General features: G+C 44.3%; 1 protein-coding gene across 3 annotated transcripts in view; it reads right to left on the bottom strand.

Moving 5' to 3' along the window:
• Positions 1-2,782: 2,782 nt before the first annotated feature.
• Positions 2,783-13,498, bottom strand: part of HEG1 (heart development protein with EGF like domains 1) — a 50,109-nt gene continuing 39,393 nt past the window's right edge. For 2 of the 3 annotated variants that reach the window (XM_056496516.1, XM_056496515.1), the window contains exons 18-20: positions 13,408-13,495; positions 11,340-11,514; positions 2,783-9,798 (exon numbers count right to left, since the gene is read on the bottom strand). In XM_056496516.1, coding sequence (XP_056352491.1) covers positions 9,649-9,798; positions 11,340-11,514; positions 13,408-13,495 — 413 coding nt within the window. In that variant the 3' untranslated portion in view covers positions 2,783-9,648. The remainder of the gene's footprint in view (positions 9,799-11,339; positions 11,515-13,407; positions 13,496-13,498) is intronic. The other variant, XM_056496517.1, reaches the window with a different exon arrangement.

The following is a 13,498-nucleotide window of genomic DNA, read 5'->3' on the forward strand; positions in this document are numbered from 1 at the left end:
GAAATGGTTGTGTGCCTCTCTGCTGGCACAAGGAATGATTTGCCTTGTCTCTCTGTGAACCTGCTCAGGATGCTGAGCCTGAAATGAGGATTGGGGGAGAGGGTTTGCCTGTGCCTTTGTATCTCTGTCCCTGAAGTCCCTCCAGTGCAACCTGCTCCCCACACCTGCCCCTAGTCCCCAGGCCATGCTGGATTCAGCCCCTGCCCTGCTGCTGCTCCCTCCCGTGCACATTGCCCATCACAGACCCCTCAATTCCTCCAGGCCCCTCCTTAAAACTGCTCTGCCAGGAAGCTGATAGAATAAGAGAAGGAAATGCCTGGGAAACATTTTTCCCCAGTGTGCTGTACCTCCCTGCTTGGCCAGTGTCCAGCCTCCACCTCAGGCTACCACCACCCTCCCAGCTTCAGGGGATGTCCAAAACTAATCCCAAAGTCTGGTTAGAATAACATGTTTCAGCCCCAGACCCCAGCAGGTTCTTCAGGTGGGAATGGATGTGCAGAGGACAGAAACCTGGCTCTTGGAGAGTGGCACAGCTGTATGTCACCCATCCTTGGCAATGTCCATCTCCCAGACTTACACTCCTCAGTCCTCATGATAGTCTGATTTTCCAATGCTGCCTCAAGGTGCAGCTAGATTAATCCAGGTCTTAAAATCTTCCTGTTGGCTGTGAAGCAAGTGTGTGGGACCAAAAGAACTTCTGAGGGCACTATTGAAAATGAGGGCCAGGTGTTCAGCAGGTGTAAATAATGCAGTTTTTCTGCCTATGCTAGAGACCACTGGTCGAGTGTGCAGTCCTCCACATCAGAACTGCTCTGTACAGTGAATGCACATCAGGAGCTGGTGTATTACCTATATTTTTAAACTTTGCTACCATTCCTACCTGGTTGTTTATGCTTATTACAATCACATTGGCAGTGTGAGTCATTTGCAATGCAAAAGGCCCCAGGTCCTCCAGGAAATAATGCACTGAACAGACATACATCTTCACAGACTAGAAGTTTTCATCTCTGCCTTCCATCCCTGTCCATGTGTCACTCCAGGAAGGAGGGTGACAGGCTCTATGTGCCCCACTGCTTGCTGTAGGGTGGTTTAGGAGAACAGACAGAGAATTAACAAAATAGGAGAACTGATACCAATGAAATAGCAGCTGTGCTGCACCTACTAATTAAGTCATTAAACACACATCTAGACAATAAAAAGTTGTCTGTTAGTCCTGACAGACTCTCACAGCCACAGCAGTTGTGATATCCTGCAAGGAACTGCAGAGAAAGCTTACTTTGCAGAAATAACTCAATAACTTTCCAGAGGCTGTAAAATCAAACTGTTGTGTGCCAAAACTCAGATATGACAATCAAGAACAATGAACAATTATTATGGAATAAAAAATATGCCATGTTTAGTAACAGTAGCTGCTGTATTGTCAATACTTGCTTATAGCAGGAAAATGAAAGGTAAAGAGCCTTATCTATCTATTAGAAAGGGTATGTAATCAAGAGGCAATCATGCTGTCAGAAGACATACAGCAGGAAAAATTCTCTTTTACAGTTCTTCATGTGCATTTGCTCAATACTTTTTTCCTGCACATTTTTTAATCCTTTTCTTTACTAGATTCCCATGCATTTTGTTATTTCATGTAAATTTGGTTCCTTCACTATATATGACATATATAAGTAGAAATACATGTTTTAATTAGCTAAAAATTAAAAAAAACCCCAAAAACATTCAGAAATCTAAATCAAAGATCTAGCTATGGATACAGACTCACATATAATCAGGGGAAGTAGATGCTCTTTAACTTATTTTCAGGTGGTTCCCAAGAGTCTGAGGGCACACACTATGGATGCATTCAGTGCTCTCAGAGGCACTGGCATGAAAATCTGAAGTGGGCAGGGCTGTTAAATCATGTGCTTGTCCATAACCCCAAAGATCTTTTACACAGTCCCACAGAAATGTTGTGACCCATGGTTTTACACTGTCAATTTCCTAAAAGATACCAGCATCCCACAGGAAGTAGATTAACATGAAATGAGCAGTCTCTTACCTTGGGGTGAGCTGCTCTGTGTGGATGTGTCTCTTTTTTCATGGCTACTGGGGGAGCCAGGTGGTGTGCTCAGACTGGCCACCTAACTTTTCAGATTGATGTCACAGTTGTACTGCTCTGGAGCAACACAGGAAAAAATTGCCCCAAATGAACCTACCTGCCATGGCTCCAGATGCTCTTCCACATCATGCCTCTTCTCAGCAGCCCGAGTTGGACCTGGTGTCCATCTGGATTCTTCCTTTGAGAGACACTCAGCTGGGTATCCTTCACTGTCCCTGGTGGTTTTTACTGGGACAGGACTGATCTCATGGTGGTCAGGTCCAGCCCTTTGCCCTTGCAAACAGCCCTGCTGCACCTGCCTCCCCTGAGGTTTTCCTCCCCTCCAGCACTCACACAGGTAAACACACAACTTTACCAGTTTCAGCAAAAATTGAACTGAGCAAAAATTAAAATTAGACTGAGTTGCTTGGTGCCACCAAGATAAATGTATCAGAACACATCTTGTATTTCAGCTGAGCAGAATTTTGTTTGGCACAACTAACAGGACATACCCATTTCCTCTTTGCTTTTCAAGTTAGTTATTTGATCAGGAAGCACCATCAGAAGAACAAAAGCTATTTCTTTTCTATGCAATTTCTCATTTTCTGGATTAGATGTATAATAATAATAAAAGCCACCCAAAAATTACTTATGTTTCCCTCTACAGGCAAAGCTAAAGACAATAAAAAAGCAGGGACATAGTAATATTCATTGTTTTATTGTATCTTTTTATGATACTGACTAGAACGCCAGAATTAATAATATTGGATGCAGGTATAAAAATAATCCAATCCTTAAAAATTATATTTTGCTACTACAGTTCTGCATAATTAGTGGAGACTGAAAATATAATACAACTTTAAATAATACTGGTTTGGAAAACATCCTCAGAACCCCAGAGACTTGGAAGCAAACATTCAGAGACAGAGGGAAGGAAATGGAGCAATGTCAAAAACGTAAAGCAGGTTTACATTCAGGTTGTAAAGAAGCACAAACAAATGCTGAAAATTTATCTTTTGAAAGAGAGGTCACAAAAGGTGAGCTTTACTACTGCAATTTTAAAAGCTGCTCAAATAAATCATTATGATTTTACACACCAAGTTTCACCTTCCACTAGGAGGAAGTCCTGTAGAATATAATGGGTTTAAAGTAAATGACTGAGTTTAACAGAATTTCCTTTTAAAAAGGAAGGTAGTAAGTATTTATCCTGTTGAGTTTGTTTTTTGTTTTTTTTTTTCTTTAAAGTAAACCCATCCTAGCAGATTTTATTGAAGATTTATGTCCAGCAAATTCTATAGCCATATTCAAGATAAGTGATCAGTGTTTACTGTATTCTACAGGACTTTTCCATACAGGGTTTTGCAGACCTGGGGTCTGCCTGCTGCTGTCATTAACCCAAGTAAGATTCACATCCCTTCTAGCATTTCATTGAAACAGAGACTGAGTGATTTAGCATTTAAATACCACTTGGGAGGAACATAGGTTCCCTCTCTAGGTGTTTTCACAACAAGGATATTATGCAACACAGACTAGACACAGAAGAGGTGTCATCCCACACATTACCTCACAGTACTGAAGCCACACTTCTGCAAAATAAGTAAGCATATTCTTTTTTTCTCTTTTTTTAAATTTTGGTACTTCTTACTCCTTCATTAATTTCTCTCTTGATTTTCAATTTCAGCAGTTCAAGGGAATGAAGAATTAAGTGTACATTGAAAAGGTCCCAAACTCTTACAAGCACATAGGACATACCCCTTCTGAAACTAGGAGTTCTTGCTTAATTTCTGAAGGGACAGGTAAGAGTGAACTGCAGAGCAGTTGATATGTGTGACAGCAGGAAGCATCTCTACAACCCTAGATACTACAGCATAGGAAACAGGCTGGCTGACCAGTAAAACAGCTACACAAAATTCACATTCATTCCTTTCCCAGGCAGCTGTTGTGTTCATTCTCACATAACATACGTCCTGCTACAGTAATAAGTATGCTTAAAAAAATATATAGATATGAAACAGAAAGGCAGGAACAGTATCACAGAAATAGGCACACAGAGCCATGGGAAAGCATGCACTACAAGCAGGTGACCCTGGTGGTGGAGTAATTCAGGCCTAAAAAAAAAATTGCTTTACAGTCCATGGGAGAGTATCCCCAGTCACTGTAATGGATGCTGGATTACATCCTTTGTGTGCAAAGAGGAAAAAACATTAGTCAGCATAGGAAGAGCATTTAAATAAAATGCATCCGTTCTTGTTAATTTAAGGAAGAAAGCTAAAGATTACTGTTAGGGAATGAAGCTTCCAGCTGGGTTTGGAATGGGCATGGCCATTGGCCAGCATCAGAGACAAGTCCCAGGAAAGCAGCCTGGAGCATCTGCAGCAGTGTGCAAACCCACCCTGCACTCACTCAGGTCCCAGCAAACACCCTGTACAAGTACTGGCACAAACAACTTCACAATGGCAAAAACCTCTCTCTAACTGCAATTTATTGCTATTTTTAAAGCCTTTTACTACCCAGCAGTGTGGAGGCAGATAACTTTCATGAGTGGTAACTCAGCACACAACTGTGCCAGTGGGTTCTTGCAGGAAATGTCACAAGAGCAATGAGATTCATTGCTGCTATAAAACCCAACGCTTCCAGTGTGGGGGAAAAGGGCATCAAAGTGGCCTGCTCTACCCACCTATAGCCCAGCTCAGTGCTGGGAGTTTCACAGTATGAGAAAATGATCCTGATTTTTTGCAGCTGGGAGGGTGGCCAGGGAAAGCAGCAGGACACAGGAAGATTGTATGTTCAAGATGACTTTTGAAAGATTCCTCTAATCTGTGTTTTGCTGATGAGTTCACTGGCACTGCCTCTCCTGTGCTGACTGTCAGGGGTATTTCTGTGGGTAAGGTGTTTTGTCAGTATAATTGGCAGAGCACCATAGCAGCAAACACATACCTCTCACAACTTTTCCCCTCAAGCAACAAAATTAACTTTTTTTTTTCCAAATTTAATTAAAAATACACCCACACAACTGCCCATACGACCCTGCTGACTGCTGCCCTCACTTTCCACAGCAGCTAGGAGCAATAGCAGATTTATGAGCAGTGCTGGTGTAGTTTTTTCTTCCTTTCCCTACATCTGGCTGAACCACTTGCATTCTCCAGACCAAAAACATGCCACTTCCCTCTTATTCTCTTGGATAGTAGAGAGTGATTCTCCTTGGCAAAAACATCCAGTGTGCTCAAAATTTTCATATCGGGGCAGCTAGAAAAAATCTAAGAGAGAGATGAGAAATAAGCTGTATTTAGACATCCTCCAGGGAGTTAGGTTGTGACTGAATAGCATCTGATTTTGAAAGTGGGCTTGAGGGCACATAGAGACCCTTCTTGTACCCAAGAGGAGCAACAGGCCCCACTCCCCTGCCAGAGGGTGTTGTTTTATGGCAGGCACAGAGAGGATCCTGGTGGCAGCTGTACACAGTGAAGCAGCCTGCATCCCTGCTGTGGCTGGGCGAGTCCCTGCTGCTGGGGTGAGGCAGTGAGCACTGGCAGTAAAAGAGCCATCATAAACTGTGACACAGCACAGTGCACTGCACCCACCCCTTCTGTCCCAAGGAGCTGGCACTGGGAGGTGCCTGGCTGAAGATAGAAGCACTGCACCAGCTGGGCTGGTGAAGATCCAGGGGATGAATCACCCCAGGCTGCCTCTGTCACATTCACAAAAACTTCCTGGAACACTGTAGGGGAAAATACCTGCACTCATCTGGGTGCTGACTCCTCCTGCCTAAACCCCTCTCTTGCCTGCTGGGCAGGGCTCCCCAAGACACCCAAAAAGCTGTGGCAGGTCAGGAGAGACCCTTTTCCTCCTCCTCCAGGGGACTGTGCATTGGCTCTGGGACTCCTTTCTTACACAAGCTAAATAGAAGGTCGAGCTGCAATGGATGAACCCTCATAATAAGTGCCACAATGTTTATCTCCATTGGCAGAGAGAAAATTTCAGTGCAATGACACTCTGTTTCAGAAAATTCCAAGTTTTGCAGTCCTCACTCAGAAAATCCTGCTGGATTTACTGAGTCTCTTTCTCTCCAGATACAATTTAGGAAGAATTTGAAGACCATTAAGATACTAAAATCTTACTTGCAAACTTTCATGCTCTCATTAGAAACAATCCTATCTCAATTCCCCTCAAATCACTTGCAATTTGCAACATGCTGGGAGATAAAGACCAGAAGTTTCTGTCATATACCCTTTGTGCAGAAGGACTGATCTGCAATTGTGAGTTGGCATGTCATATTTTGACCTTTGTGCTTGACATGCAGAAGTTCATCTCCTAGTCTTTGAACTAACCAAGCAGTTAAACATCTTTTCCTGTAAGCATGGGCCTAAATGCTTCCCCACCTGAGGAAATGCTGGCACAGAGTTAAATCATGGGGTTCTCATCGTTGCTGGGACACCTCCTTATCACAAGCTGCTTCACTTAAAAGGGACTAAGTCCAGTGCTTCTCTATAGGCTTTGGATTTATCATTAAGTGAATCTTCCTCTTTTCTTTTGTAACAAAGACATAACTCTGTTCCATACCAGGGGAAAGGCAGACCCTTCTGTCCTGGATGAAATCTGTGATCACTGTGGCAGCCAATTCTTGTGCTTTACCTGTTATAACATTTTAGACACTGTAAGTAGAGCTTTCCTTCAATACAGCTCCTTAGGCATCTGTACTTCCCATAAGCATTCTTTTCCCCCTACAGCTGAGATCAGCTGAGTACTACCAGCTGCAAGGCTGACTGTAGATTAGACAGGCACAAAGTTGCATGCATTGTCACCAAAAGTTTGTGTAAGTGCAAAGGATACTGCCCCAGGCATCCATAAAGTTCTGTTTTGCTACAAGCTCACACTGCTGCTTCTAGACAGAAGACAAGAGCTGAGGTGTAAAAAATGCACTGTGTTTGTGTGCTAAGGCTGGTGCATAGAACTGTGCCTTCTCAAGGATATCCATGGCACCCTTCCTGTCTTGAAGCTTTGAGGAAACAGAAACAACTGTGAACAGGGACCAGAAACTGCTGAGCCAACACAGCTAATAATTGCCTGCTGCTATCTGGCTTCCCCCTGGGCATCAGTTACTGACCTTTGGTAGGGAACACAACAGCCTCTAAAGGGCTGGGATGGATGTGGGAACTCACACCATCTGTAGGATGCAAGTACCTGCCCTCTGATGGAGAGCTCCTGCAGCCACTCAACACATTAGCATCTGAGCTGGGGTTAGGCACTTGGGGGATGAACCCCACGATCCTCAGGGCTTCAGTGAGCTGAGCACCCTGATGAACTCACTTGTAGGCACTGTGTCTCTTAAAGCATGCTGGGGGAGAAGGGAATATCAGCTTATGTACACACTGCAGATATGATGGGTGAGTGACTAAGGAACTGTGCTATTTGTTGTCCTCATACAAGCAGCCACCTTGAATTCAGAGCACAGTCACATTCAGGAGAAGCTGCATCTGGAGCTGGTATCTAAACAGGGTTTGGATGACGCAGGTTAACAGTGCAGTAAAGATAAGTGGTAAATAAACTTCTTTATATTTAATTGCATTTCCCGCATGTGTCGGGGCAATCCCAAATGCAAGCTGTTGGAGAATAGAAAGTAGCCCTGAGGACTTGGGGTGCTGGTTGAGGAGAAGCTCAACATGCCCCAGCAATGTGCTCTCACAGGCCAGAGAGCCAACTGTGTCACCAGAGCCAGTGTGGGGAGGGGATCCTGACCCCTGCTCTGCTCTCCTGAGACCCCACCTGCAGGGCTGTCTGTGTTCAGGGGTCCCATAAGAAGAAATGAGAACAGAGGGGGCACAAAGATGGTCAGAGGCTGGAGCACCTCCCCTATGAAGAGTCTGAGAAAGCTGGGGCTGTTCAGCCTGGAAAAATGTAGGCTCCAGGGAGACCTTAGAGCTCCTTCCAGTAGCTAAAGGAGTCTACAAGAAAGCTGGAGAGGGACTTTTCACAAGGGCATGTAGAGATAGGATAAGGAGAAATTATTTTAAAGCAAAGAAGGTAGATTTAGATTAGTTGTAAGAAATAAATTCTTCATTATGAAAGTGGTGAGGCACTGAAACAGGTTTCCCAGAGAAGTTACCCAATCCCTGCAAGTGTTCAAAGCCAGGCTGGATGTGGCTTTGAGCAGCCTGGTCTAGTGGAAGGTGTCCCTGCTTATGGCAGAGGAGTTGGAAAAAAAAAGATCTGCAAGATCTCTTCCAACCCATTCCAGGGTTCTGAGATTAATAAGATCTCTTTCAACACTCACTTTAGGTCAGAATACAGTCCATGAGTTTCAAACAGATCTTTGGTGAGAAATGCAATAACTTACATTCTTCAGCTTCTGCTAATATGAACGAACACACCTGGGTGAGGAAACTTGCCTGGTCTGAATCACTCGAAACTAGGATGGAAGAAAGAAAAACACTTCAACATAAGTGACCTTTGCTATGCTAGGATTGCAAGCATCATGTTTTTCTCTTCCTCAAATGCAACTGGCTGCAGTAAGCCCTCTTTTCCAATGCACTAAAAGCCTCCACAGCTCCTACAAATTCAAGGTGGACTGTGGAGGTTTGAAAACATATCCCACCTTCAGTGCCCAGAATTCAGATTTCTCTGCCCAGCCAAGCTATAGCATTATCATTCCTTCACAAATTCCTCATAAAAAGCATTCTGAATTCACAGCTCATCTTCTTCCCTGTAAGTAATTATTTAATATTGTACTGCTGTGTCTACAGGCATTTAAATCCTTGCAGGAAAACAGAGCCCCAAAGGATCCCATATGGAAGCACTATGATGGTGTGTAGTGGCATCACTTCTGAATAACATTGGTTGACAAAACAACAACATTCCCTATTTTCAGAAGGTTTTCAAAGCAGCACAGAGGAACAATTGTGCCTTTTTTTCCATTAAAATTGCAGTGGTGTGACTAACCTTCCTGCACCCCTTGGAGACAATCAACCCATGAATTCAGCCAATATTGCCAGACACTGGGCTTTAGCAAGGACCCAGAAATCTAGACAACTTTAACCAGTGAGAAGGTGAGGGCCAGAAGACAAGCCAGCTTCCCTGACATGCATGAAGCCAACAGCAAGGCAGTGGTCTAAGAGGGAGTGGACAAACTTGCCTGACCAAAAGCAGCTGCACAGTGAATCTTTGCATGGAGGCTGGCTAGGAAGACAAGCAGAGTCAACAGTGAAGGAGATCTGTAAACAAGACACTCCCTAGTGGTATTCAATGCAGAGTGCTGGGCACACTTCTTCTGCCTGTGCTGATCCATGCTTGCCCATGTAGTGAAGAACAAACAAGGAGTACATGTGTTAGCTTCCCTCTGGTTTGGTGATGTGCTTCTTGAGCCATTCCCTCCTCTTCCTCCTCCTCCTCTCTGCTGCTCAGCAACTGTGACCGTCCCTCAGGGCAGCAATGCTCAGCATGAAGTTCAAAGTCCTTCCTATTAAATGGGAAGAGTAAGATTGATGTGGCCTGAACTACCCAGGAGACAGATTGAAGCTGAGGATTAAGGGCCACACAGCTGTGCCAATCTTCCACTCCCTCTCCACTCTCTGTTAGAAGTAGTCTCTTCTCCTGGTTTCGTCGCTGATGAAGGACGGATTGTATTGCCCAGGGTAGATGCACGAGTGTCGAGATCCAGGCAAACCAGTGTAGGGAGGATAAAGTCCATTTCTTTCCAGTTCAGGATTTCTCAGTCCAGTTGGCTGTATTAGCAAAAAACAGTAAATAAAAAGAGTCTTATTCTCACACTCAAATCCTCCTTCAGGCACAGCCTTACCACAATTCTTTGCTGTTGGTTCAGTAGCTAGAGGGAACAGTGTGATCTCTAGTGATCTCTGTAATCTAGAATGATTTTTCTATATTGCCTGAAGGGATTATTATGATGAAATCTAATTTTGACATCTGGCAAATGAGCAGACTTGAAGTTTACCTGACTCTGCCAAGTGTGGTCTAAGTACACAGTTAATTTTTAATCTAAAAAAATCTACAGCTGAGCTCAGGTATTGAAACAACTTATTGAAAGGACATCATCCCAGAACCATCCTTAAAGGAGACAATTCTAGAAAATCAAAGTTAGTCTCCTGATTTGAGTATTACCTGGGCACTTCTCTCCCCATTTACCATAGGTACCTCCTCTCCCAACACAAGCCCTTGAATTATATGTCAAACACAAAACAATCTGACCTTCCTTTCTCTTCCCTTCTTGAAACTAAATAAATCTCCTGGAGGCACTTGGTGGAGGAACACTGATGTCTTAGATCAAAACTGTACAATCCTTTCACCCAGTGAATAGCATGAAGCCTCTTGGTTCAATCTTACAGAGCAGATTTGGGCAAGGCCCTCATCACCTCCTGCTTGCCAAAAAGTTTCCCTTTCTAGTTCCCAGAATAATGAGTCTTCAAAAAAAATAATTAGGAAATGCGTTTTCATTTTCAAATATCTCATTCTTAGTGGAAGCATGAAGGAGGATTATTTGACTCCCGCTATGCAACCCAGTAAATTGGTTACTGAAAAACTTAGATTATAAACCAGGAAAATAGTCATGCTCTCTATTCTGTGCTCTGGAAAGCAAGGAGACCAGAATGTGTGATTTGGGTGAAATCCTGTGACCTTCACTCCCATGAGTAACCTCCACACACCTTAAGCACATGTTGCTGAAAATGAGTGGCAGATGATGCAGCAGCACCACAGCTCTGGATGCAGCCATTAGCAGATGGCACCAACCATGACATAACATCTTCTGCTTGTGTCTGTCTGTGCCCTACACAGCCTATTACTCCTCATTCCCTCAGAGCTGAGGGATGCTCCTTATGTACCCTGCAGAGGGAAGGAATGGTGGAAAAGATGGGTCCTCACTGACCAGCATCTTCCTGTTTTGGGGCAAAGCTCCCCAGACAGAGGTTTCAACCTCCCACCTCATCAGTGAGGGTGGACAGGAGAAAACTGCTAACAAGGACTTGAGCAGTTAATCCAAAACCTTTAACTGTCCTTCTCTACTCTAGGATTGGGATTTTTGGACATTTTTACCAAAATATCCCTAGACATTTCCTAATGACATCTCTTTGTGATATTCACCCCAGGTAATAGCTGGAGCCCATAGGACTCCTGGTGCCTTGCTGTCTATGGAAGACACTTGCTTTGCCCTTTTATCTTGCAGGAAAGGGATCTGCACTTCCAAAAACAAAGGAGTATCTCTTTCCTGTATGAGGCACAGAGGGTTAAAAGTTAAGCTGTGGATAGATACCGAATAATACACATCTGTCATCTGCAACAGGTTCTTGGTGCTTCCATTCTCCTGCATCTCGATGGTCTCTCTGCCCCACTCCTGTGCCCGGGGGTTCTTCGGGTATTCAGCATAGGGTGACATCTGGAAATCCCCACTCTTGAAAATCAGTTTACTTATGTCATTTTTATTCTTCCTGTTTATAAAAGAATGAGGGAAAGTGAACACTTACAACTTATCCTGCTATCTTGTATACATTTCTGATATGATCTCAGGAGAGATCGTTGCTTGGTGTTATGAATCTTGCCTGGGAACAAGGATCACCTCAGAAGGACTATAGTCCAATAATCTGCTCTGAAGCCAAGTCAGATATGAAATCAGACCATGCATCTCAGGGCATTATCTGTTGGGATTTTAAATCTCCAAAGTTACACAGCAACCTCTCTTAGCAGCCTGTTCCACTGCCTTACTGTTCCTTTGGTGGAAGAATTTTCCCCTTCATTCAGTTTGAGCCTCTCCTGTTCCAGCTCATTCCAGCTCTGCCCCTTGTCTCTTAAAAACATGTGTCTTCATCTAAGTCAATGAAAAACTAATGGAAATTGAGGAAGAAAAACATATGGCAGCCCCCATGCTATTAACTCTAGCACTTGTAGGCACTATGTTAATGCCTAAGAAGGAAGACCAGCAAGGAGCTGGCCTGAGTGACACCAAATGTCCCACCAGGACTATAATGGTATAGGAGTGACTTTGGTGACATTTCCAGTTCAAAGTAGAGTATTCTTCAGGAAGTCACATAAGCTGCCCAAGGCCAGGACTCATGAGAGCATCAATCCATCCCTGTGGAGATCTGCACTCTGGGCATCTCCTGCCTGGGGTTTGCTGGCATCCCCCTGGCTCAAAATATGGGGTAACAGGAGCACAACCAAAGCACTGCCACATCCATATTATTGACAAATCCAATTGCCAGCTTCATCAGAGAGCTTTGAAATCCTAGATTTGGGGACTGGAATGGTGGGGAGAGGGTGTTACTGCAAGGCATCCCTTTTCAGATTGCATAAATCACAAAACAGATTTTCCTAGGCAAGCACATCTTGTCCAAAGCCACCTGCTGGCATGGGAATGAGGTGTGTATGTGTGTGTGTGTGAGAGGGAGAGGCACACAGAGTGAGAGCACATGCAGGACTTGTCCATAAAGGGAAATGAAAATAGCCTTAAATACACTCAAAACAGCACTTGAGCTATGGCAAGTAACCTCTCCTGTTGCCTAAACTGCTCCTTTCTACTTAGCTTGCACTTTTAGAGTCTGCTTTGTGGCTTCAGAGCCTTACAGCTCTGTGTGGGAAGGGCTCCCCTGCCTCTCCATCCCTAGAGGTCATGATTTCCAGGTGTGCCTTTAAGAGGCACCCAGTCCATAGTTTAGCCTGACTGTTGGGGGAAAAAAAAATTAAAAATTCTCCAAATGAAAGCTTTTGTGTGGTACTTCAGTATCTCTGATTAACCCACTTGCTTAGCTTATGTCCTCACCTATGTTTTGGTCCTTAGGTATCCTATGTTTTAATCCTCCAGAGTCCACAGGTGGAGCTCTGAGTCTGGTGCAATCCAGGGAGCGTACCCTGGCTGAGCCAGGCCTGGCAGTGGTGATGTCTTAAGTCCTAAATTTTTCTGTTCTGCTTGGGTGTGCAGCTTTTAGTTTTATGTTAAGGGTTACTAGGACCTTTTCACAGGATGGTGAAGACAAAACAGTCCTTTTCCAGCTGGGGACTCAAGGACAACATCCTCAAACTTCAGGCCCTAGGCATAAACAATGTGAAAAGAGGAGAGCAAGCAAGCAAGCAAGGAGCATGAAACTGCATGATTTGAGGCTATTAATTGGACAGTTGACTTCTGCATGCAAATGGACTAAAACCTATAAAAATATGAGATCTCATAACCAAGCCCTCTTTTGCTTCCATCCTGTAGCCATCCAGGCAGGGCCACGACTGCACTGCCAGGGTGTGGCCTTTGAAGGACCCTCAATAAATATCCTCTGTCCTTCTCTGGGCCCTGTCCAGCCTCTGTCCCAGCTCCTGCAGGAGGCAGTGGTACCTACCGGCAGCAGGTGACAATCAGTGCTACGCCCATGATGAGCAGCAGTCCCCCTCCTGCAGCTGCAATCACCACCGTGATGAGCTGGTACGCTG

Source organism: Oenanthe melanoleuca, chromosome 7 (assembly GCF_029582105.1).
Source record: "Oenanthe melanoleuca isolate GR-GAL-2019-014 chromosome 7, OMel1.0, whole genome shotgun sequence".
In the NCBI taxonomy this organism is placed as follows: domain Eukaryota; kingdom Metazoa; phylum Chordata; class Aves; order Passeriformes; family Muscicapidae; genus Oenanthe; species Oenanthe melanoleuca.